This window comes from Ranitomeya imitator, chromosome 6 (assembly GCF_032444005.1).
Source record: "Ranitomeya imitator isolate aRanImi1 chromosome 6, aRanImi1.pri, whole genome shotgun sequence".
Lineage (NCBI taxonomy): Eukaryota > Metazoa > Chordata > Amphibia > Anura > Dendrobatidae > Ranitomeya > Ranitomeya imitator.
Window position 1 is genome coordinate 338476535 of NC_091287.1, and position 27616 is coordinate 338504150.

A 27616-nucleotide genomic window follows, 5' to 3' on the forward strand; every position below is an offset into this window, starting at 1 on the left:
TAGTGTCACCTTTGAGCACATTGTTACACTGGTTACAATTTAGACAGGGAAATGTACCTGTCTTAGGGTTGCTCAAAAATCATTGAGTGGAAAGTGGTCGTGCAGGGCCAGTGTCTGCTCGCACCAGACTGTCTCTGATGTTACGTGGTCGTTTAAAACAGGGCAGGAATGGCTGCTGGAATTCTTTAATTTTAGGAAATGCCGTCTGGAGAATGTGAATGGTTCTATGCAATTTATACGCCGAAGGATGATACTGGTGTATAAATGGTATTCGGTGAGTCACAGAGTTGTCCCTACTTGCAATACAGCTGCTCTAAGTGTCGAGCATATGTGGAGAGTAGCCTCTATCGCGGAACTTGGACTTCATTTCAAGATTCCTTTGTTCTTTAAGTGTTGGATTGGAGACAATTTTGGATACTTTATGTAGCTGAGATTTGGGTATAGACCTCTTCATATTACATGGATGGAAACTCTCGTAATGCAACAAGCTGTTGCGGTCAGTCGGTTTTGAGTATAGGTCCGTGGACAGATTACCATCAGCATCTTTGATGACCAGTGTGTCCAGGAAGTTGATCTGGTTATGGTCGTGTGTCATTGTAAAATCTAGTCCTGGCCAAGAGCTTCTAAGGAATTGGAAGAAAACATTCAGGGACACAAGATCACCTTTCCGAACGCAGATGAGATAATCTATGTATCTTTTCCATGCTATAACATGTCTGCACAAGGAATCGTAGGCATAAATCAGAGTGTCCTCATAGTGGGCCATATAAGCATTGGCGTACGGAGGTGCCATGTTCGAGCCCATCACTGAGCCCTTAATTTGGAGGTAATAAGTATCCTCAAACAAAAAGAAGCTGTTGGTCAATACAATGGAAAGGAGTTCACAACAAAAGTCTGAGGTCGGGCCTCATTATGTGGGTAGAAAGAAGCCAACGGGTGGAGCTGGTATGTGGTATCGAAGTGTACAGGTCTTTCACGACAAAGGAAACTAGGATAGTGTCGGGAGGTACAGGGTTAATATTTTTGATTATTTCGAGAAAAGCACCTGTATCGAGAAGAAAGGAGCTGGTGTTCCTAATCAGGGGTGGAAGTATTTTCTCGAGGTATATAGAAATGGGTGCTAGGAGTGAATCGGTAGAGGCTACTATAGGTCTACCTGGTGGGTTTTGTAATTTTTTATGAATCTTGGGGAGAATGTATATGACTGGGGTAATTGGGTGTTTCTTGGTCAGGAACTCGTGTGTTTTGATGTAAAGTATACCGCGAGTTTGGAAATGGTCTAATGTCGTCTTAATCATATTCTGAATTAGATTGGAAGGATTCTGGGGAAGTCTCTTAGAGGTAGTAGTGTCCCCAAGTTGACGGTATACCTCGTTTCTATAGAGGAGTTTATCCATCACCACGATGGCTCCACCCTTATCAGCTGGCTTGATTATTATGTCTTTTTCATTTTGTAGTGACCTCAGGGCCTGTCTCTCGGATACGGAGAGATTGGAGGGATAGTGTATCATGCCTCTGTCTGTGTCTTGACGTAATTTCTGGAAAGAGGTGTCGACAAAGTGAATAAATGTCTTGAGGGGATGGGAACCCATGGGAGGCCAATATGTGCTCTTGTTCCGCAATTCCAGACTGGGTGCGGTAATACTTATTGGTGAGGAGATTTGTGTAGTAGGGGTGACTGTATGTTCAGTTTCAGCGAAGTGTAGTTTTAATCTGGTTGTTTCCTCAGTACCGTTTATGACCTTTCTTCTGATGTATATACTTCTGTTTTTTATTTTATTTTGTTTTTCATTTATATGTTTATGCACGATTATATTTATTTTTTGTAGCACACTGATGAAGGTCCTTTGCAGACCGAAACGTTTGTAACTACTGTATGTATATTAAATTACCCCTTTTGCATCACAGCTGTTGGAGTGTCCTAGTTGTAAATTTTTCACTGCTGTGGAGAGGCAGGGAGAGCTCTGTGTGTGCAGTCATGGGATGCTCCATATGGCTGGCTGGCACAATTAAAAGGTTAGTCTTTACAACACACAATAAAGCACTCTGCCACTCCTGTGTTGAACTATAACTCCCAATGGAGTTCTCCCAATGGGATCTTAAAGCAGCACTCCTGTGTTAATTTTCAGTTCTGGAGTGGTGCTTTAAATATACCGTATTTTCCGCTTTGTAAGACGCACTTTTATTTCCCCCAAATTGGGGGGGAAATGGGGGTGCGTCTTACAATCGGAATAGTGAATAAAATGGGGAAAAAGTATTAAATATTTCTTACTGAGGGGCTGGCGGTGGCTGCGGAGCGGGCTGGTAGTAAGCAGGGTCACCGGTGGGGCAATGGAGCAGGCCTGCAGCTGGGGGTGGCGGCGTGGTCATCCCCGGTGTTCGGCTGTGCGCGGGCGGCATAATGCTGGCCGGCGCCATTGCACTTCCGGAATTCTGAATCCGGAGTTCCGGTTTCTAGAATGCGTGACATTGCCTATGTCTACCACACAGGACTTCAAGAAAATGGTCGCCGAACCAGCGCATGCGCCGATAAAGCTCACTGTTACTGAGCTCTCAATCTGCGCATGCGCTGCAGTAGACAAGAAAATACCGGTAGCTGGCAACAGGGAAAATTCTGGGCTCCGCTGCACACGGAGCCCTAAAGCAGAGGAGGGAGAGAAGCATGATTCTCCTCCTCCTTTGCAGGGAGAGATATTGATTGGTGGAGGGAACTGTTGCTGAGCTGTCTCCACCAATCAGATATCTTATCCCTGCACAATGTATAGTGTAACACATGTTATTTACACTAGTCTGAGATTCGTGGGAGAGGTGAGCACACATTGAAGTTTATAAAGCACAACCCCCATCCTCCTTCAGAATATACTGTACCAATGGGTGTATTTTGACGGATGATGGGGGTTGCAGCCATATGTAGTGTAACAGATCCCCCATAGCAGTGCGTCATCCGCAGATCCCCATAAGTGCGTCATCCGCAGATCCCCCATAACAGTGCGTCATCCACAGATCCCCATAAGTGTGTCATCCGCAGATCCCCATAACAGTGCGTCATCCACTGATCCCCATAAATGTCATCCGCAGATTCCCATAACAGTGTGTCATCCGCAGATCCCCCATAACAGTGTGCCATCCACTGATCCCCATAAGTGTCATCCACAGATTCCCATAAGTGTGTCATCCACAGATTCCCATAAGTGTGTCATCCACAGATCCCCCATAAGTGTGTCATCCGCAGATCCCCATAACAGTGCGTCATCCACAGATCCCCATAACAGTGCATCATCCACTGATCCCCATAAGTGTCATCCGCCGAATCCCATAACAGTGCGTCATCCACAGATCCCCATAACAGTGTGTCATCCGCAGATCCTCCATAACAGTGTCATCCACAGATCCCCATAACAGGGTCATCCGCAGATCCCCCATAACAGTGTCATCCACTGATCCCCATAAGTGTCATCCGCAGATTCCCATAACCGTGTCATCCGCAGATCCCCCATAAGTGTGTCATCCACAGATCCCCATAACAGTGTCATCCGCAGATCCCCCATAACAGTGTCATCCACAGATCCCCATAACAATGCGTCATCCGCAGATCCCCATAACAGTGTGTCACCCACAGATCTCCCATAACAGTGCGTCATCCGCAGATCCCCATAAGTGTCATCCGCAGATCCTCCATAAGTGTGTCATCCGCAGATCTCCCATAACAGTGTGTCATCCACTGATCCCCATAACAATGCGTCATCCGCAGATCCCCATAACAGTGCGTCACCACAGATCCCCCATAACAGTACGTCACCACAGATCCCCCATAACAGTGCGTCATCCGCAGCTCTCTCAATAAGTGTGTACCCTGCATATCCCCCATACCAGTGCGTCACCACAGGTCCCCATAACAGTGCGTCATCCGCAGATTCCCCCCAATAAGTGTGTACCCTGCAGATCCCATAACAGTGCATCCCTACAGATCCCCATAACAGTGAGTCATCCGCAGCTCTCTCAATAAGTGTGTACCCTGCGGCTTCCCCATACCAGTGCATCACCACAGATCCCCCATAATAGTGTCATCCGCAGATCCCCCATAACAGTGCATCACCACAGATCCTCCATAACAATGTTTTTCATTCATCATAGGTGTAGAAAAAGACATGGGCTACACATCTAAAATCATAAGTTGATCTAGGCAAAATGAAACTGAACATGAGGTTCTTAGTTTAACAATCTGATTAGACTATATGAAGCCGCTAGCACATGACGGCAAACCTTAGTGAGCAAAAATATGCGGAACCCCTCTTACAGTCTCCAGCCTTGCAGCATGGGTGCTGTGGGGCACCAGGTACCCACCCTGCTGGTTCATTGTCGCTGTGGTTGTAGTTGGCACATTACTCCACACATTTAAGACTACAGTATGGTATTTTACGTTATTGGCACACTGAGATTTGCCGTGACTTGGCAGTAGGCTTTATAAATCTGATCATAATGTTAAAGTAAAAACTTCTTGTTCAGTTGAATACAGTACATTTTTGCCTAACACCACTAGACCAACTTGTGATTTTTGGATGTGCAGCCCATGTCTTTTCTACAGCAATAGTACCGTATTCATTCATGCTCTCAATTGCAATGCCCCCATAACTATGAAGGACAGAGCTGACAGTTGTTTCACTACTGTATTTTGTTGCAGAAAAATACCGTACAGTTGGCTGCTACATATTGCACATTTTTCAAGAATGTCAAAGCAGAAAAGGCATGCATATAAAATTCCCTTTAAACTGGAGGTCATAAAATACGCTGAAGAGCTTTGGAACAGAGCAGCAGAGAGACATTTCGGACCGCCTCCAACTGAAAAAATGATAAGAGAGTGGAGGAAACAGGAGGATGAGCTGCAAAAAGTGGGAAAAAGCAGATCTGGTCTTCGTAGGCGTGGTGCAAAGTGGCCAGAGTTAGATGTGGGCGTAAAAGAGTGGATCATAGGCCACAGAAATAATGGCCTTTCTGTCTCAACGAAAATGATCATATGCGAAGCAAAGCGGATTGCTGCTGAGAAAGGCATCAATGACTTCACTGGATCACCATCATGGTGCTTCAGATTTATGAAGAGATGTGGCCTTGCTATGCGCACCAAAACAAGAATTGCGCAAAAAATGCCACAAGAATATGAAGCTAAGATTCTGTCTTGCCACAAGTTTGTAATTGACAGCAGAAAGAAAAATGGATATGAATTAGACCAGATTGGGAATATGGATGAAGTCCCTCTAACCTTTGACGTGCCATCCAACAGAACTGTTGAGGCAAAGAGTTCAAAAACCGTAACGGTAAAAACTGCAGGACATGAAAAAAACCACTACACAGTTGTGTTGTCCTGCTGTGCCGATGGCACGAAACTGCCACCAATGTTAATTTTTAAAAGAAAGAACATGCCCAAAGAAGCTATCCCACGAGGAGATGTTGTGCACGTTCACGAGAAAGGATGGATGAACGAGAATGGAATGAGATTGTGGGTTGATAAAGTGTGGTCCAAACGTCCTGGAGGACTTCTGAAAAAAACAGCCCTGTTAGTGCTAGACCAGTTCAGGGCACATATTAGTGAAAACACAAAAAAAGTGTTTAAAGAAGTGAAGACCCATCCAGGGGGGCTTACCAGCCAGCTGCAACCTCTCGATGTTTCTATAAACGAGCCGTTTAAAGTCTACATGCGAGAAGAGTGGAATAAATGGATGGCTGCTGGCAATCATGACCGGACACCAACTGGACGCATGATGAGGCCCACTATCACTCAAGTTTGTGAGTGGGTGAAGACATCATGGCAATCAGTAAAGGATGAAACGGTTATACGTTCATTCAAAAATGTGGGATTAGCAATGCCTTAGATGGCACCGAAGATGGTATACTATATGAGGACAGTGAAGAAAGTGACACTAATGACTGTGAGAACCTGAGCTTCCTAAACTCTGACAGCAGTGATGAAGAATTCTTGGGATTCACCGACTAGAAGATTGTGGTGCCCGAGAATTAAAGTATCTCCTCACTTGCTAGCCAGAACATGGCTTTTGTCGTTACTTACGGTACATGGGACTGTTCTTACATGTTACCCACAATGCTGCTGTTGAGTCTACTATGTTAAAATAATATTTTGTTATTTAATTAAAGGTTTTTGCACACTATTTGGCTCAAAATATTTTTTTTCTTATTTTTCTCCTCTAAAACCTAGGTGCGTCTTATAATCCGGTGCGTCTTATAAAGCGAAAAATACGGTAAGCCCTGTGCCCCCATTCTTATACTCACCCTCCAGCGTCTTCATATAGTGCTTTACAGACACCACACTGGTCCTGCAGCATCATCTTCTACCCGCAGCTTCCAATATAATAACCTACTATTATATATAATAACACCATATATAATAGTATGTTATTCAATTTTACCAATTTTTTTTTTTTTTTGCTTCAAATATTTTTTTCCCTATTTTCCACCTCTAAAACCTGGGTGCGTCTTATAGTCTGAAAAATACCGTAAATCTTTGAAACTTAAAGCCGATTTGCATAATATTTTGGAACATGGTGTATTGTGGATTTTGACATTTGTTTAGGACCATTATCCATTTGTAGAAGCCATCCTGTCTTTTCAACTTCAACTTTTTTACAGACGGTGTTATGTTTGCTTCAAGAATTTGTTGAAATGTAATTGAATCCATTTTTCCTTCTAACCTTGAAATGTTCTTGTGCCATTGGCTGCTGCACAACCACAAAGCATGATTGATCCATTCCTATGCTTAATGGTTGGCAAGATGTTATTTTCCTGAAATTCTGTGCCTTTATTTCTCCACACATACCTTTTGATCATTGTGGCCAAAAGTTAACTCATCTGTCCACATAAATTGTTTCCAAAATGCATCAGGCTTGTTTAGATGTTCTTTTTAATACTTCTGAGGGCACACGAAAGGTTTTCTGATGACTCTACCATGAAGGCCATATTTATGTAGCTGTCTCTGAAAAGTAGAACAATGTACTACAATTCCAGAGTCTGCTACATATTTCTGAAACCCTTTTGCAGACAAGTGTGTGTGTGGGGGTGGGGGGGAGGGTGTTCTAATTTGCCTATCCAGCAATCCTACAAGCAGCTCTTACTGAAATTTTGCTTGGTCTTCTGGAAGATATCTTGACCTCCACTGTTCCTGTTAACTGCTATTTCTTAATTTACATTTTGAACTGAGGAAAGGACAACTTGAAAATGCTTTGATATCCTCTTACAGCCTTCCCCTGCTTTGTGGGACTCCACCATTTTTAGTGTGCTAGACAACTGCTTAGAAGATCTCATGGCTGCTGTTTTTCACACAAGGTTAGTGAAGGCTGGGTTTTTATAAATCTGGGAAATTTGCATCCCTTGGCCTCTCCTAACGATGATAATGACCAAGACATAACCCTCACAGGCTAATTAAGGTCTAAAACGTTGCTCAAAGTTATATGAACACACAAATCTCTACAGGTGCCCAGACTTTTGCATAGGCTCCTTTTCAATTTTGTAATAAAATAAAAATGACTAAATATTTTTTTAGATATTTGTTTTTTTGCCTAAAATACAAAGGAAATGTCTCATCTTAAACTTTGGGAATTTAGAGATATTTCATCTTCAACTTGCTTAACTGTTAACAGAACAGTAATTTTAACCAGGGGTGCCCAAACTTTTACATGCCACTGTATATATCCAGCTTAAGAATAGGTAATCCATGTTAAATGGGGTAGTCCACTACTTTTATATTGATGACCTATCATTAGGGTTTGTCATCAATATTAGAGTGCGACATCCAACACCTCCATCAATCAGCTGTTCTAGTGTACTATGTCCCGGAACACAGCAAAATACTTCCGGGACAAAGTGCGCCGGCGCATGCGCACTAACGCTTTTCGGCTTTGCCCGCTGTTGGGCAAAGCATACTGCGCGTGCGCAAAGCAAGATTGCATTGCGCACACGTGTACTACGGAGGAAACCTAATCAAATTCAAGACAATATTGCCGCCAGCGGGAAAGGAAGGGGTGCATGAAAGAACAGAAAACACCGCCCATCGGACCGTAAACCGAGCCCGCCAAATTCAGGTGACATTTAATTACGGTATCTATCCAGAGGATAGCTCATCAATATAAAAGTAGTGGACAGCCCCTTTTAATTCTTACCAATTCTGTTTACTGCTTTTAAAAGCTGTATGTAGTTATTACTTTGAATACAGGGATTTGTATCAGTAAATTAGATGAGTTTGTGCTGTCATGTTAAGTAGCTATTGTATATACTTTCACATGTAAATATATAATAAGTAGTTTACATATAATTTTGTGATTTTAATACAATTTGTATATTTATTACATTTTGTAAAGCTTTGTGAGGTATGTATATGTACTTTATTACAGCGTAAATTTTATGAAGTATGCGAACATGAACAATAAAGTAACAATATATCAGAAGTAAAGTCTTAATTTTGTTCAGACTGCTGATAAATAGGAATAAAGTTCAGTTTTTTTTAAGTGTACAAAATCCATGAGCCCATACACCACTTCGCTCTCTTCTTAACCTTTGCTTTAGGGATCAGTCAGGGTCTTAGCTCCTGGATCCTAGTCATCATAACTTCTGACATGTCACTATGTAACAATAAGGTACCCTTGGAAGGAAAAACTATAGATGCCCAATGTTAAATAAAAAAAAAATAAAATAAAACACAAACAATTCTTTACACTATAAAAATTGTTCCAATCTTGTGTACAGGTTGATCTGATATTGCACATGGCCTACAATGCTTGAAAGTGGAAGAAGCTGAACTGCAATGCCAGATGCAGCTCATGGGTAAGAGTGGAGCAATTTCTGGGGGGATAAAAAATTCTCTAATCTTGGGTCTCTTTAACATTTACCACTTCCTCTTCATTGCCAAGACCACAATGGGCAGGGATTTAAAAAGTAACCTTTTTTTTTTAATGTAACTATTGATCAGTCTCTGCAAAGCTATGGATTTTTGTAATATACTTCATTACTTTATTTTGCTTCTTTCCCAAAAATGTATGCTGCATTTTAGTTTTAACTGCCGAGTATGTTCTCACGGTCAGTAAACGCTGCTGGTTAAACGCTGCGTACATCTGCAGCATCCAACCCGCAGCGGCCAGATGTTACAGCATAGTGGATAGGATTTCAAGAAATCCCACATCCACTATGCGTGCACCAACTCCCCACGGCTCACCTGCGGAGAACGACATGCAGCGCGTCTTTCCAGACTGCAGCATGTCTATTTATCCTTTGGAGACGTGAGTATTGGACACGGTGATTCCGCACGGTTCAATGATCACATGCGGAATCACCTGTGTTCAAAAGCCAGCAGCGCTTTAGACGCAGCGGACATGTGCTGCGTCCAAAGCGCTGCCAATTACTGACCATGGGGACATACCCAAATTCAAGCTCCCTCAAAATCTGCTTTGAACTGCTGTTCATCAAGACTCCATACTATATTTATAATTGGAGTAGGGGACTATGTGTCCTCCTGACTCGGGGAAGCTCTGTAAATAGAGAATGCTTGAATTGGGCAGTTAAAACCACACTATATATTATAAAAAATCTTAACTTTGCAAATGTTGATCACTAATGAAGTGAATAATTGCTCCTTAAATAAGATACGAGTTATAGTGAATCTTTTCCCGTAATCCCATATATTACCCTGTTCAACATAATGCCTTAGGTTTCACAACATTTCCAACCTGACAGCTTCTCTTTATTAGTCAGATCTTTTAGTCCACTTCCAAGTAGGCTCAATGTAAATTCAATATACTTGATCATTGTAACAAACACAATTAAAAGCTTGAACATTTTGTCCTTTTTACATCAGTTTTCCTCTATGAGTAGTTTTTCATGTTTTGCAGACGTGTAGAATATTCAGTATAGATTGTAAATGTAGATGCTTCCAGCCAGTCTTGCTTTTCTAGAGCTTCTTACAGCTGCTACCACAACCTGTTTCTGAAAAGATTAAATGAGTAAATATCCCAGTATATACTGTTCCCATTGAACTTAATTGTAAATCTGTATGCAGTCGGCTTCCTCTTGTGGCTACCGGTCTGCTCCCCCTTGCACCAATCTTGTCCACAAATTGTCTGATATACAATTCAGTAGTTCATCCGCATTAAGCTGAATGTTCTTTAAAAATACAACTTCTCCATCCAGCATCCCCTGCCCTGAGACCTAAGTAACAATTTCCTCTGTGCTACCAGAAATAATACAACACAAATTAGCTGTATGATTTTTTTCTTGCATATGGTGCTTGTTTTCACATATGATTTACAAAGATAGTAAATTGCAATAAAGTACATTAGCTCAGAATCATGCGTGTACATGATGGCCATATGAGTTCAGTGAAGCTTCACCTACTTTGTGCTTTGATTTGATGGTGGTGACTGAACTTCCAAATCTTGCCTTTTCCTAAAATATTGATCTAGATTAGCATACAGATTTAAGATCCAACCTTTCTTGCAGGTATTATACTTACTTCAGGAGAAACCAGTACGTATTGTGCCTACAGGGGAAAGAAAAGAAAATGCTTAGGAGCAAAATGCCCTTCTGCATTTTATGCCACGAATTGGGTAAATGAGGAATATTCCAAGTACCCTCAGTCAACCTATCGCTTTATTCTCATACCCAGTCATCAGGACATGGAGTAACCCACGACTTGCATCTTCCGGTTAGCACTCCTGTAGAGGTGATATTGCCATTGTAGATATAAACTCTACCAGTCTGGGAGCCAAGCATTGTTGTGGTAATGTCTCCTGTCCTTAATGGTGAGGTCACAATGATTTCATCTGGAAAGGAAATTACATGGTCAAAATATTTCCATTCATCATTGTTCTATTGGATCTACCAGTAAGTCCTGAATGAACTTTCAAATTCTGTTCAAAGGTACCAAGAAGAAGTACAGTATGCAGCAGAGTGGCAACAACAGACATTATCTAAAAAAATATAGCACAATACTTAATAGACTTGCTTAAAAAGTAAGTGAAAATGTGAAATGAATGTTGGTTTCCTTAATGCCTGCTGATCATTCACGTGTTATAGGGGGTAGTAACGTCATTGGCATTGTTCAGTTCTGAAGTGGAAGCTACGAGTGGCAAATTGGCTTTATTAAAATCTTGAGGCCCTTATCCATTTTAGAAGCCTGTGGATAAAAAAGGCTCTCACCTGACCAGTGGAACCCAAAGGAGTTTTGGTGATTAGTATATGAGATGTATTTTACCATGAATATTTAAGAGGTATCCTGAAAGCTGAAATATGACAATGTACATTTAAGGCCGGGGTGATGTGGCTCAAACAACCAGTCCAAGAGGCAGGTCTCCAGCAGTTTCTGCCCTTCCTATTCCCCATAAATGACTGGTCTCTTTGAAGAAACAGGTCAGCCTTTCTGAGTAAGGCAGGGAGAAGCTGCCGGAGTCCTGCATCTTTGACTAGTGACCCTAGTCTCGTTGTCCCTGGCCGGTGAAGTGTTGGGTAAAACATACATGACCGCAATATTGGAACTGGTCTCTAATGCAAGCTGCCTGTGGTCCATGCAGTTTGAGGCAGATGTCTGGTCCCCTTTATTTACTTTTTTTTTTCTGAGAGTGTAAGTGATATACAGGTGCTTCTCACAAAATTAGAATATCAAAAAGTTAATTTATTTTAGTTCTTCAATAGAAAAAGTGAAACTCATATATTATATAGCGTCATTACAAACAGAGTGATCTATTCCAAGTGTTTATTTCTGGTAATGTTGATGATTATGGCTTACAGCCAATGAAAATACAAGTCATCTCAATAAATTAGAATAACAAAAACCACCTGCAGATGTCCAGAAGGCAGTCATTGCATATTCCACAAGGAGATGGTAAGCCACAAAAGGTCATTGCTAAAGAAGCATATTAATGGAGAGTTGAGTGGAAGGAAAAAGTGTGGTAGAAAGGGGTGCATAAACAACTGGGATATCCGTAGCCTCGAAAGGATTAAGTAAAGGCCATAGAATAATTTGGGGGAGATTCGCAAGGAGTGGGCTGCTGCTGGAGTCATTGCTTCAAGAGCCACCACACACAGACATATCCAGGACATGGGCTACAAGTGTCACATTCCTTGTGTCAAGCCACTCATGGTCAATAGACAATGCTCAGTGGTCCAAGGTGTTGTTTTCAGATGAAAGTAACTTTTGCATTTCATTTGGAAATCAAGGTCCCAGAGTCTGGAGGAAGAGCGGAGAGGCCACAATCCAAGCTGCTTGAGGTCTAGTGTGAAGTTTCCACAATCAGTGATGGTTTGGGGAGCCATGTCATCTACTTGTGTAGGTCCTCTGTGTTTTATTAAGACTGAAGTCAGAGCAGCCGTCTACCAGGAAATTTTAGAGCACGTCATGCTTCCCTCTGCCGACAAGCTTTTTGCAGATGGAAATTTCATTCTCCAGCCGAACTTGGCATCTGTCCACACTGCCAAAAGTATGACTTTTGAGTTTTCATTGGCTGTAAGTCATAATCATCAACAGTAACAGAAATAAACACTTGAAATAGATCACTCTGTACTGACTCTATATGAGATTCACTTTTTGTATTGAACTGAAATAAATTTACTTTTGATGATATTCTAATTTTGTGAGAAGCACGGGTATTATGTTTTGTTTTTCTAATTTCTGGATCGTCTGCACTATCAACCTCATTCATCAAGATTGGCATTTTGTACTCCAGTTCTGATGAAAACTGTAATAAGATGAGCCAAACTCATTAAAAGACATGTGCCTTTTAATGAGGTTGATGTAACTTTTAGTTGCATTTTGCCACTGCAAGAAATGTACTCCAATGAGGGACTGGAGTACATTTGTCATAATTTATGCCACTCATGGTGTAAATTTTGATGAATTATTTGTGTGCACTTGACCATGCTGGCTCGCAGCTAAGCTTTGCCCACTTTCCAAAAAGTTGGTGGAGCAGACAAATTATATGATTACTAATGCAGGGCCGGAGGAAGGAAGCCGGGTGTGCACCTTTCCTGTGCACCTGAGAACACTAATAGTGGAAGTGACTCAGTGACTCTCCGACGCATACGCAGAACAAAAGTGAAGCCAATGCCGTAAGAAGAGCTGATCAGTGAAGAGGAGAGACGGCAGCAAGAATGTGCAGCACGCGGAATTGCATGTCACATGGACACAGTGAAGATATGGGAGGAGAAAGGATAATGAAGCGATGAGGTAGCAATATCTTCCGGGCATCGTTCTCCCCAGAGCCTGGAAAAGGTCAATTATATAAAGTGATAAAAGATGATTTTTCCACAAGACATCTGATATGAGACACACAAGAACCTCTTAAAAAAGAAAAAAAGTGATATGCACTTTTTCTTCCCAGCAGGTTTTTTAAAACCTAAAGCAGATAAAAAAAATACTCAAAAGACTGAATATCTGACCGATAAAGTGATTTATCACCATAGAAATAAATGGGAAGAATCTTTCATGTGTTTCTGAACCAATTTTTTTGGGGGGAGGGGAGGAGTTTGGGGGATCCCCATAAAAAAAAGCTTATCCAAAAATCTCCACGTGTACATATCATATCATATGCTATGCTGATACAAAGTTTTTAGGGGCTTTTTTTTGGAGCAGATCCATTCAAAACCCTCCTCAAGGAAAGCTTTAACAAAAAAAAACACTTGGGAATAGTCTTCTATTTATTTGTATAGGAAATTCAGTTTGCGTTTATATGAGGAGTTTTTTTTAGCATTTTATTTTTCTGAAGAGGTTTTGAAAAATGTCTGATGAAGAAAAAAATAGTGTATGTCACTTCTTTCAAGTGGATCCTCCCGGGAATCCTCTCCAAGCTTGTCACTGACAAAAGATTGCAAAGATAAAAAAACGATTTGGGGAAAAAAAACTTCCAAAACTCCTAAAACTGCTGGGTAAGGAAACCTCATCCAAAAACAGGGGCCTTTCCTTAAGTGCTTTCTGCTTGAAAAGCTTTTTATACTGCCTAAAAAAAAAATCTGTCTGAACATAACCTTATTGATATATATAAGATATATGATATATATCCAGTCTCACCAAGCCCATCGTCGTCAAGGTCTCTTAAATGGAGGTTGGTTCCAAAACGTGAAAATTGACGGTCTCCCCTCATTGTGCCGAGGAGAGATGGCTCAGTCTTTCCTTTCAGTTCATACATGATTGCTGTACCTGCATGCGTCAGTTCTCTTCGTACAAATACAACCTTGGACATTGTGCCTGGAATACAAAAAGAATCACAGTGGATGTAAAGTAGACATTATGGCCCCAATGCACCATTGTTTATCTAGTTTTCTGGAGGGATTTGTATTTCTTTAGTAGCTTTAGTATTTGCACTTTATTCTCTATACCATTTGTGCCATTTTAAAAGTTGTCTTTTTTGTTTAAATTTTTTTTCTCTAGTCTACAACTTTACTTATCCAGATCTTTTAGACATTCGTGAAATGAGCTGTTACCAAATGTTGCATTGTTTTGGTGCACCTCAATCCAGTTCCTGCCAGGAGAAAGGTTTGTGGTGGCATTCTCAATTTGGCACATTTGTTAGACAGACATATATCATGCAACATGTTAGAAGAATTTTAGTACTAAAACGTCAAGATAAAATAAAGGAGCACTTTGTATTTTACACCACATTCATGAACCTTTTAAAGAATTTGGTGCCTAAAACTTCAGCAAAAGAAAAGTGACTTCAGTAAATTGCAAATAAAGAATAAGGGGTCTTTATCATTTGAGCGACGACTTTGACAAGACAAAAAAAAGTACAAATTTTTTCTTGGCCATTATTAATTTTTATGCTGACATAACGCCACTGGATACAGCTTTCAATGTCACACAGTGGTGGGACTACTGGATGTGAATATTTCATTATGCAGAATGGAGAGCTCCAAAAACTGTAGATTTGAGACTCTAGGCAGCAATAAAGGCTCCTCTTATGAATGGTTGAAAACCACTCTACCCTCAAGAAATTAATCTAAAATCATATTAGAAAACTTGAAGAATATAAAATTTCTGACGGAGTGCCTAACTAAATAATTAGCGCCATCGAAGCACAGTTTTGTACCATTACAGATGTCTGTGGCTTTGGGTGGAAGATTGTGTTTTGAAGAAGAGTGACATGATATGAAATAGAGATGCAGGATGGAAAGGTGATGAAATGCATTGTCTAGGGTGACACCCAGCACCCCAGCAGCCAGATGTACTTAGTTGCAGAGCAGAACAGCAAACAGCATAGCTCCATCAACTGTATAGTGACCACAGCGGGGAACTGCAGTGTCGTTATGTCAAAAGCAAAAGGAAAGTCAAAGATGCTATAGGATTTTTACAGGATGAAAAGGGTGAAGTGGTCAAAAATGAAGTTGAGAAGGCCAAACTTTTAAATTCCTATTTTGCATCTGTGTTCTCCAAGAAAACAAATGTAACATCAACTCATCTTCACAGTGACAACGAAGGAATAAAAGCATCCACTGTATCCATAAACAGAGAGATAGTGAGGGACCACTTGGCTAATTTAAATTAATTTACATCTGGTCCAGATGAATTACATCCTAGGGTACTGAAATAATTGGCAGAGGAAATTGCAGAACTACTTGCCATAATCTTTGAAAAATCCTGGAAAACAGAACTCCCAGAAGATTGGAGAAGAGCAAATGTTGTCCCTTTCACAAAATGTTGGCAGAGCCCTCGCAGCATCGGAGACACCTGCAGCAGCATCGGAGACCCCTGCAGCACCACCGGGCACCTCTGCATTGCCAAACACCCGCAGCAGCACATCGGAACACCACCTCATCCCAGCCTGCGGCCTGCAGCATCACCCCACTCCTGCCTGCTCTAGCAGCGACTCTGGGACCCCGCTTCACCGCAGCCACCACCCCCATTAAGCAATAAGACGCATGGATTAAAAGCACCACCATTTTATTAAAAAAAAAAATTCTCAAAATTTGGGGTGCGTCTTATAATCCAAAAAATACAGTAATCAAAAAGTTAATTTATTTCAGTTCTTCAATACAAAAAGTGAAACTCATATATTATATAGTCAGTACAAACAGAGAGATCTATTTCAAGTGTTTATTTCTGTTTGTTACTGATTATGGCTTACAGCCAATTAAAACCCAAAAGTCATTGTCTCAGTAAATTAGAATATTTTATAACACCAGCTTGAAAAATGATTTTAAAATCCGAAATGTTGGCCTACTGAAATGTATGTTTAGTAAATGCACCCAATACTTGGTCGGGGCTCATTTTCCATAAATTACTGCATCAATGCGGCATGACATGGAGGCGATCAGCCTGTGGCGCTGCTGATGTGGAAGCCCAATGCTTGATAGCAGCCTTGAGCTCGTCTGCATTGTTGGGTCTGGTGTCTCTCATCTTCCTCTTGACAATACTCCATAGATTCTCTATGGGGTTAAGGTCAGGCGAGTTTGCTGGACAATCAAGCACAGTGATACTGTTGTTTTTAAACCAGGTATTGGTACTTTTAGAAATGTGGACAGGTGCCAAGTTCTGCTGGAGAATTACATTTCCATCTCCAAAAAGCTTGTCGGCAGAGGGAAACATGAAGTGCTCTAAAATTTCCTGGTAGACGGCTGACTTTGGTCTTGATAAAACACAGTGGACCTACACCAGAAGATGACATGTCTCCCAAAACCATCACTGATTCACACTAGACCTCAAGCAAAATTTACTTTCATCTGAAAACAACACCAAAGACCACTGAGCAACAGTCCAGTTCTTTTTCTCCTTGGCCCAAGTAAGACGCTTCTGACGTCTATTGGTCGTGGGTGGCTTGACACAAGGAATGCAACATTTGTAGCCCATGTCCTGAATACATCTGTGTGTGGTGGCTCTTGAAGCAATGACTCCAGCAGCAGTCCATTCCTTGTGAATCTCCCCAAAACTTTTGAATGGCCTTTTCTTAACAATCCTTTCAAGGCTCCGGTTATCCCAGTTGATTGTGCAACTTTTTCTACCACACTTTTTCCTTCCACTCAACTTTCCAATAATATGCTTGGATACAGCACTCTATGAACAGTCAGCTTCTTTACCAATGCCCTTTTGTGGCATACCCTCCTTGTGGAGTGTGTCAATGACTGCCTTCTGGGCTTTCACGCCGACAGCGGTGGACACCGCGTCAGGACCCGGCCACTCTCAGCTCATAGCTGCGCTATATCTATTTAAGCGGACCACCATTAAGTGATAACCCACGGATCTATTACACATACTGAGGTTATTCTCAGTCATCCTTCAGTACGTAACTGACGAAGGCCACACTAGGACAAAACGTTTTTTCGTACTACGGAATAAAAAACCTCAAGTTTAATTCAAGTTGAATGCCGCGTTCTTTATATCTAATGCCTGCCTTCTGGACATCTGTCAAGTCAGCAGTCTTCCCCATGATTGTGGAGCCTACTGAAACAGAATAAAGGACCTTTTTAAATGCTTACGAAGCCTTTGCAGGTGTTTTTTGTTAATTATTCTAATTTACCGAGATAACGACTTTTGGGTTTTCATTTGCTGTAAGCCATAATCGTCAAAATACACAGAAATAAACACTTGCAATAGATCACTGTGTAATGACTCAATATAATTTTACTTTTTGTTTTGAAGAACTTAAATAATTTTACTTTTTGATGATAATCTAATTTAGTGAAAAGCACTTGTATGTAAAACGTCACCAATAAAAGCTTCAGCTCAATTCACAAAAAAGCAAGTTCCCATCATCTGTAAGTGGAAATATAGGGTGCCTCCACATTACAGGTAGCCCAAAGGCTCTGGAAAAGTGAAGTGGCTCCTTGCCCCTCAGAAGAAATTCAGCAAATTCTGTGCTTCCAAATCCCCCCTCCCAGTGTGTCTAAACCACATATAGCGGCCACATGTTTGGCATTTCTGTAGTGATAAGGGCTCAGGCACATCAGAGGCTCTCCAAACGCAACATGGCGTCTGCTAATTATCCCAACACATTTTACATGCAAAAAGTCAAATGACGCTCCTTCCTGTATAGGGTGCTGTTCACATGCAGGTAATGCATAGTGTCTGGTTCTCAGCCTATTAGTCACGCCCCTACTATTTGCTTAGGTGGGCTGGCTAGCACTCTCTCAATGCATCCCATGAGAACACCCCTGTATACAAGACCCAAGCATGAGGACCCTTGATGTAGGGTTGGAAGCTTGCATATCTTGGCCAAAATATGGACCAATACCTCACATATTTGTATGTATTTTGTGCACTTTATTTTTCAGGGTGCAGCCAAGCCCAGCACGTTGTGAGCAGCGCCCTATACAGGCCTTTATCGTGCAAATGTATACCAAGCAGTCACTCCCTCCATGAAATGGTAGGTTGTGAGTGGCTGTCTATTTAGTATTTTGCACCTGGGTTTTGCAAAATCTTTGGGTTGGCTGCATCCTGTAGTGCATTTGTTCAGAGACCTGGGCAGGTAAGCGGTGCTGCCCTTTTTCAGCTGTATTTTTGAATTTTTGAAGGATTTTTAGTTCTTTTGTGGCTTTGCTACTAAGCCCACTCTGCATACCCCCAATTATCAAACATACAGGGATCTACATGCCATCAATACCCAGCACCTTTTGGACAATCTACTGCCATCCTTGGCGCCAATCTCTTCTTTGTCCTGTCCTGACTTAACATTGTCATATTGCAGTAAGACATTGCCCTGTATGAAGCAGCTCCCCCTACACACAGAGATACCCAACACAGATGGTGGCGATCCTGGCACATGCTGCTAACACTTATTCTCCACCGGTGCTCTAGGTGTGGCAGGATTCAGTAGAGAAAACCACTTTCAGCAGAAGACTTCATCCACTTTGAGTTTGTGCTCATACTTATAACTCTTCTGTCCATCTGGCCATACAACCCTACTTCCGCACCCTCATCACATCACTATCAAACAATTCAAAACAACTTTTCAAGAACTTTCCACCTAACCCTGAGCTATTTTGCACAGGACCCATCATCAACCTAAGCATTTTTGATCTGCCACTTCCAAGAAAATATCAACCATATTCGTCAAGACATTTTAGCTCAATTCCCTCAGGGATTGGATTCCCTCCCGCACCTTGAATTCACTTTCCACCTTTGAACCTGTAAAAGAAGAGGAAGTTAGCAGGCTCTTTTCTTTTTATCGCCCTACAACCTGCATCTGAGGCTCTATTCTCTTACATCTCCTTCAGTCTCTTATTCAGTTGTCACTACACTACCTATCTAAAATATTTCACCTTTCTTTCTTTCATTTGGTATCTTTCCTTCCTCATTTAAACATGCCATCATAACCCCTCTACTAAAAGAAACTTCATCTCTGAAATCCTGGAACGCTTGGTCCACTCTCGACTGATCCGCTATCTCTCAGATTACTCTATTCTTGACCCTTTATAATCTGGTTTCTGCTGTTTGCACTCTAATGAAACTGCACTCACTAAAGTCTCTAATCATCTATTAACAACTAAATCTATTGGCCACTACTCCCTGCTGATTCTCCAGGATTTCTCTACAGCATTTGACACTGTGGACCACCAGCTCATTCTCACTATGTTCCGCTTTATAGGCTCCAAAGAAAGTGCAATTTCTTGGTTCTCTTCCTACTGCTCTGACCGCTCCTTTCACTGTTTCATTTGCCAGCTCATCTTCCTCTCTTTTTCATCTTACTGTAGCGATTCCTCAAGGTTCAATCCTAGGCCCTCTACTCTATCTACTTTGCACCTATTGGACAAGCCATCAGCAGATTTGGTTTCCAGTACCATCTATATGCTGATGACACCCAGTTATACACATCTTCTCCTGACATCACCCCGATCCTAATACAACGTACCAGGGTTTGTCTGGCTGATGTCTCTAAGATCATTTCCTCTCTCTAGCTGAAATTAAGGAAAGATAGTAACATAGTTAGTAAGGCCGAAAAAAGACATTTGTCCATCCAGTTCAGCCTATATTCCATCATAATAAATCCCCAGATCTACGTCCTTCTACAGAATCTAATAATTGTATGATACAATATTGTTCTGCTCCAGGAAGACATCCAGGCCTCTCTTGAACCACTCAACTGAGTTCGCTCGCCATCACCACCTCCTCAGGCAAGCAATTCCAGATTCTCACTGCCCTAACAGTAAAGAATCCTCTTCTATGTTGGTGGAAAAACCTTCTCTCCTCCAGACGCAAAGAATGCCCCCTTGTGCCCATCACCTTCCTTGGTATAAATAGATCCTCAGCGAGATATTTGTATTGTCCCCTTATATACTTATACATGGTTATTAGATCGCCCCTCAGTCATCTTTTTTCTAAAGTAAATAATCCTAATTTCGCTAATCTATCTGGGTATTGTAGATCTCCCATTCCTTTTGTTGCTCTCCTTTGTACTCTCTCTAGTTCCATTATATCCTTCCTGAGCACCGGTGCCCAAAACTGGACACAGTACTCCATGTGCGGTCTAACTAGGGATTTGTACAGAGGCAGTATAATGCTCTCATCATGTGTATCCAGACCTCTTTTAATGCACCCCATGATCCTGTTTGCCTTGGCAGCTGCTGCCTGGCACTGGCTGCTCCAGGTAAGTTTATCATTAACTAGGATCCCCAAGTCCTTCTCCCTGTCAGATTTACCCAGTGGTTTCCCGTTCAGTGTGTAATGGTGATATTGATTCCTTCTTCCCATGTTTATAACCTTACATTTATCATTGTTAAACCTCATCTGCCACCTTTCAGCCCAAGTTTCCAACTTATCCAGATCCATCTGTAGCAGAATACTATCTTCTCTTGTATTAACTGCTTTACATAGTTTTGTATCATCTGCAAATATCGATATTTTACTGTGTAAACCTTCTACCAGATCATTAATAAATATGTTGAAGAGAACAGGTCCCAATACCGACCCCTGCGGTACCCCACTGGTCACAGCGACCCAGTTAGAGACTATACCATTTATAACCACCCTCTGCTTTCTATCACTAAGCCAGTTACTAACCCATTTACACACATTTTCCCCCAGACCAAGCATTCTCATTTTGTGTACCAACCTCTTGTGCGGCACGGTATCAAACGCTTTGGAAAAATCGAGATATACCACGTCCAATGACTCACCGTGGTCCAGCCTGTAGCTTACCTCTTCATAAAAACTGATTAGATTGGTTTGACAGGAGCGATTTCTCATAAACCCATGCTGATATGGAGTTAAACAGTTATTCTCATTGAGATAATCCAGAATAACATCCTTCAGAAACCCTTCAAATATTTTACCAACAATAGAGGTTAGACTTACTGGCCTATAATTTCCAGGTTCACTTTTAGAGCCCTTTTTGAATATTGGCACCACATTTGCTATGCGCCAAAAATATCTTGGTACCATGTTAGCCAGTAGATAGAAAAATATTTAGAACTGAGAGTCCTCAGTGGTTGATACCTTTTAATGGCTATCTGAAAAGATGGTAACAAATTGCAAGCTTTTGAGACTACACAGGTCTCTTCATCAGGCAAAGACTAAGACAAATTCTGAAGAATCACATATTTATGCACAACATAGCACAGAGAAAAGAAAGGGGGGGGGGGGGGAAAACCATGGATAAGACAGGTGACATGAAGCAGAATTACCATGAGTGATAAACAGTTATGTACATAAATATTGGGCCAGCTCTTAGATAAGGAATGTTTTATTGTCCTCTGATTAGGGTCTCTGTTGTGATGACCCCTTATAGTCTGAGGGTCAAGTTCCTTAGTTGATGTAAAAAGACATAAATCCATGCGACACATTCATTCCTCCACTAAGGCTGTCAAAGGTCGTCATCAGTTTATATTCCCAGACTCTTTTGTCTCTCTGAGATTTGAAGCTACCTTTTAACACAAGTAATTTCATGTCCATAATGTCATGATTTGGGAAACAAAAATGTATTGCCACAGGTAGATCCATTTTTTTTTCTCTTATTGTATGGCGATGAGAGTTCATACTTGTTCAGTTTCTGCCCTGTCTCCCCCACATACAGACCCCCAGTTGGACATTTAGTGCAAATAATTAGGTACACCACATTAGAAGTGACGCAGCTGAAAGTACCTGGTATCTTGTAGTCCTGATGTGAATTGGGGATCTTTATCTTGACCGTGGTCATTATAAATGGACAGGTTTTACATTTTTTCTGAGAGCTGGCCCAATATTTATGGACATAACTGTTTATCACTCATGGTAATTCTGCTTCATGTCACCTGTCTTATCCATGGTTTTCCCCCTCTTTTTTTCTCTCTGTGCTATGTTGTGCATTAAATATGTGATTCTTCAGAATTTGTTTTAGTCTTTGCCTGATGAAGAGACCTGTGTAGTCTCGAAAGCTTGCAATTTGTTACCATCTTTTCAGTTAGCCATTAAAAGATATCAACCACTGAGGACTCTCAATTCTAAATATTTTTTCTAGCTGAAATTAAATCTCTTCGAAATTGAACTTCTCTTGTTTCCCCTTCTACTAACCTATTTATACTTTATATTGCAATTTCCTTGGATAGTTCAACTATAACTCACAAGCAGCACATAAAATGTCTTGGGTCATACTGTATTTGACACAGAACTTTTTTTATTTCCTTTATCCAATCAATCACTCTCTCATGTCACTGGCATCTAAAGAACATCTCCAGAATCTGATCTTGTCTGGCTTTTGAAACTGCAAAAACTCTTACTGTTGCTCACATTCATTCTCATTTGGACTTCTGCATCTCTCTACTAATTGGACTCCCTCTTACAAGACTTTTTCCTCTCCAATCTGTCCATGATAGTATTTCTATTCAGCCGCTAAACTGATGCCTCCTTGTGCCAATCATTGCACTTGTTCACCATCCACTACAGAGTACGATATCAACTCATCGTTCTCACCCACAAAGCTTTCCACATTTCTGCACCACCATACATGTATCTGCAGAAGAAGAAAATTGGAAGCATGTGACCTAAAGAAGCAGGAGGATAAGGAGGCATTCGGCACCCATACCGCTGAAGAACTGTTACCAGGCACTCATGTAGGACAACTATGAAAATGTACATCAAAAAAGTGCTTTGCTCACAAAGAACACCCCAGTAAAGAAATCGGAAGCCTCTTAAAGGGAGAAAAAGAAGTGCTGTGGTAAAGAAGAAAAGGAGTGTGATGGTCGTGGGGGATTTCCCTACTCAGGAACAGAAACCGTTCTCTGCCGACTGGACATTACTTTACGAGAAGTGTGCTGTCTTCCAGGTGCCCAAATCAAAGATGTGTCTGATAGGGTATCAAGACTCTTCAGTGCTAAAGATGACTACCCATGCCTATTAATACATGTAGGAACAAATTACACAGCAAGAAATTAACTGGAAACTATAGGGACAGACTTTGAAGACACAGGCCGGAAAGTGAAGTAACTGGGAGTGCAGGTAGTCTTCTCATCCATCCTCCCAATGGATGGACATGGACCAAGAAGATTGAACAGGATTCTAGAGGTGAAGGATTGGCTGTATTGATGGTGCTGTGAGCAACATTTTGGGTTTCTTGACCATGGAGTGAATTACCTGCATGATGGAGAGTTGCATGATGGAGAGTTGCAATCAAAACCAGGGATTCAAGCTTCAGGAGGCTAATTTGCATATTCCAGGTGCCTTCTGGGAGAAGCGAAGTCTCCCTAAGCTAGAAGATCGCTGGGTACAGCCGGGACCAGCTGCTTCGAAAGCATCACCAAACCAGGGATTCAAGCTTCAGGAGGCTAATTTGCATATTCCAGGTGCCTTCTGGGAGAAGCGAAGTCTCCCTAAGCTAGAAGATCGCTGGGTACAGCCGGGACCAGCTGCTTCGAAAGCATCACCAAACCAGGGATTCAAGCTTCAGGAGGCTAATTTGCATATTCCAGGTGCCTTCTGGGAGAAGCGAAGTCTCCCTAAGCTAGAAGATCGCTGGGTACAGCCGGGACCAGCTGCTTCGAAAGCATCACCAAACCAGGGATTCAAGCTTCAGGAGGCTAATTTGCATACTCCAGGTGCCTTCTGGGAGAAGCGAAGTCTCCCTAAGCTAGAAGATCGCTGGGTACAGCCGGGACCAGCTGCTTCGAAAGCATCACCAAACCAGGGATTCAAGCTTCAGGAGGCTAATTTGCATATTCCAGGTGCCTTCTGGGAGAAGCGAAGTCTCCCTAAGCTAGAAGATCGCTGGGTACAGCCGGGACCAGCTGCTTCGAAAGCATCACCAAACCAGGGATTCAAGCTTCAGGAGGCTAATTTGCATATTCCAGGTGCCTTCTGGGAGAAGCGAAGTCTCCCTAAGCTAGAAGATCGCTGGGTACAGCCGGGACCAGCTGCTTCGAAAGCATCACCAAACCGCGCGCCTTACGGCGCGTGAATTTTTGCCTGTAGGACATTATTGCAAGAGAGCTTGGCTGAGTAGATTACACAAGAAGGAAAACACACAGCAAGTCAGCAGGATCTAGGAGCAACATGGCAGATGTGACAACCTACATGGTGAGCTGCAGCATGTGCTACATGTTCACAGATCGACCAGAAGAAGAATCCAATTTCACCTGTCAGAAGTGTAGACTAGTGGCCCTTTTAGAAGAAAAGGTGCGGGGTCTGGAAGAAAGAATAGCAACTTTGAAACTCATCAAAGAGAATGAAGACTTTCTAGACAGAACAGAAGCATCTCTACTGGTCACAGAAGGTGCAAAAAGTGTCAGAGAACCTCCAAAAGCAGATGAGTGGAAGCATGTGACCAAAAGAAGCAAGAAGACCATGGAGAAATCACCAACCACACAACTGAAGAACCGATATCAAATCTTTGTAGAGGATGAAGATGGCACACCTAAGAATGAAGCAATACCAGCAAGCAAAAAAGAAAAGGGCACACAGCAACAAGTGACAGCAAAAAGTACAGCCAAGAAGCAACGAAGAGTGGTGGTGGTGGGAGACTCACTACTGAGAGGCACCGAAGCAGCCATCTGCAGACCGGACATAACTGCAAGAGAAGTATGCTGCCTTCCAGGTGCGATGATCAAGGATGTGACCGATAGGATACCAAAGCTCTTCAGCTCCAAGGACGTCCACCCATTTCTTCTGATACATGTTGGCACCAATGACACGGCAAGGAAGGACCTACCGACAATCTGCAAGGACTTTGAAGAGTTGGGGAAGAAAGTAAAGGAACTGGATGCACAGGTAGTTTTTTCTTCTATCCTTCCAGTAGACGGGCATGGCACCAGGAGATGGAACAGGATCCTTGATGCAAACAACTGGCTAAGACGATGGTGCAGACAACAAGGATTTGGATTCCTGGACCACGGTGTGAATTACTGGTATGATGGACTCCTCGCCAGAGACGGACTACACCTCAACAAACCTGGGAAACACACATTCGCCAGAAGACTCGCTACACTCATCAGGAGGGCGTTAAACTAGAAGAAGAGGGGACGGGAAGAAAAACATTAGACTCGAACAAAGACGACCCAGGAAAACATACTCAGAAGGGAGGTAAGAACATTTCTAAAACAATCCACAGTGAGGAGATTGGAACAAAACAAAATCCTCTAAACTGCATGCTCGCAAACGCCAGAAGCCTGACAAACAAGATGGAAGAACTAGAAGCAGAAATATCTACAGGTAACTTTGACATAGTGGGAATAACCGAGACATGGTTAGATGAAAGCTATGACTGGGCAGTTAACTTACAGGGTTACAGTCTGTTTAGAAAGGATCGTAAAAATCGGAGAGGAGGAGGGGTTTGTCTCTATGTAAAGTCTTGTCTAAAGTTCACTTTAAGGGAGGATATTAGCGAAGGGAATGAGGATGTCGAGTCCATATGGGTTGAAATTCATGGAGGGAAAAATGGTAACAAAATTCTCATTGGGGTCTGTTACAAACCCCCAAATATAACAGAAAGCATGGAAAGTCTACTTCTAAAGCAGATAGATGAAGCTGCAACCCATAATGAGGTCCTGGTTATGGGGGACTTTAACTACCCGGATATTAACTGGGAAACAGAAACCTGTGAAACCCATAAAGGCAACAGGTTTCTGCTAATAACCAAGAAAAATTATCTTTCACAATTGGTGCAGAATCCAACCAGAGGAGCAGCACTTTTAGACCTAATACTATCTAATAGACCTGACAGAATAACAAATTTGCAGGTGGTTGGGCATTTAGGAAATAGCGACCACAATATTGTGCAGTTTCACCTGTCTTTCACTAGGGGGACTTGTCAGGGAGTCACAAAAACATTGAACTTTAGGAAGGCAAAGTTTGAACAGCTTAGAGATGCCCTTAATCTGGTAGACTGGGACAATATCCTCAGAAATGAGAATACAGATAATAAATGGGAAATGTTTAAGAACATCCTAAATAGGCAGTGTAAGCGGTTTATACCTTGTGGGAATAAAAGGACTAGAAATAGGAAAAACCCAATGTGGCTAAACAAAGAAGTAAGACAGGCAATTAACAGTAAAAAGAAAGCATTTGCACTACTAAAGCAGGATGGCACCATTGAAGCTCTAAAAAACTATAGGGAGAAAAATACTTTATCTAAAAAACTAATTAAAGCTGCCAAAAAGGAAACAGAGAAGCACATTGCTAAGGAGAGTAAAACTAATCCCAAACTGTTCTTCAACTATATCAATAGTAAAAGAATAAAAACTGAAAATGTAGGCCCCTTAAAAAATAGTGAGGAAAGAATGGTTGTAGATGACGAGGAAAAAGCTAACATATTAAACACCTTCTTCTCCACGGTATTCACGGTGGAAAATGAAATGCTAGGTGAAATCCCAAGAAACAATGAAAACCCTATATTAAGGGTCACCAATCTAACCCAAGAAGAGGTGCGAAACCGGCTAAATAAGATTAAAATAGATAAATCTCCGGGTCCGGATGGCATACACCCACGAGTACTAAGAGAACTAAGTAATGTAATAGATAAACCATTATTTCTTATTTTTAGTGACTCTATAGCGACAGGGTCTGTTCCGCAGGACTGGCGCATAGCAAATGTGGTGCCAATATTCAAAAAGGGCTCTAAAAGTGCTCTAACTTCCATCTTTTAAATTACATCTTTTTAATTATGATTCTGAATTAGACTGAATTCTAGAATGCATTTGGCTACTCATCACTACTACAATATTATCATCATCTGCACCATCTAATCGAGCTGTTCTCCTCTTCCCACAGGTATGCACTGACTTTACCCAGCTCTCCCTGGCTCCAGAATATCTCTGTATACTGCATTGATTTTCCATGGTATGCACTGACTTTACCCAGCTCTCCCTGGCTCCAGAATATCTCTGTATACTGCATTGATTTTCCATGGTATGCACTGACTTTACCCAGCTCTCCCTGGCTCCAGAATATCTCTGTATACTGCATTGAATTTTCCATGGTATGCACTGACTTTACCCAGCTCTCCCTGGCTCCAGAATATCTCTGTATACTGCATTGATTTTCCATGGTATGCACTGACTTTACCCAGCTCTCCCTGGCTCCAGAATATCTCTGTATACTGCATTGATTTTCCATGGTATGCACTGACTTTACCCAGCTCTCCCTGGCTCCAGAATATCTCTGTATACTGCATTGATTTTCCATGGTATGCACTGACTTTACCCAGCTCTCCCTGGCTCCAGAATATCTCTGTAT

General features: G+C 41.7%; 1 protein-coding gene across 2 annotated transcripts in view; it reads right to left on the reverse strand.

Moving 5' to 3' along the window:
* Window positions 1–8309: 8309 nt before the first annotated feature.
* The window catches only part of GPLD1 (glycosylphosphatidylinositol specific phospholipase D1), a 128084-nt gene continuing 108777 nt past the window's right edge, over window positions 8310–27616 (reverse strand). For both annotated transcript variants that reach the window (XM_069730873.1, XM_069730872.1), the window contains 5 exons: window positions 14057–14233; window positions 10657–10817; window positions 10508–10534; window positions 10390–10440; window positions 8310–9981 (listed from right to left, as the gene is read on the reverse strand). In XM_069730873.1, coding sequence (XP_069586974.1) covers window positions 9901–9981; window positions 10390–10440; window positions 10508–10534; window positions 10657–10817; window positions 14057–14233 — 497 coding nt within the window. In that variant the 3' untranslated portion in view covers window positions 8310–9900. The remainder of the gene's footprint in view (window positions 9982–10389; window positions 10441–10507; window positions 10535–10656; window positions 10818–14056; window positions 14234–27616) is intronic.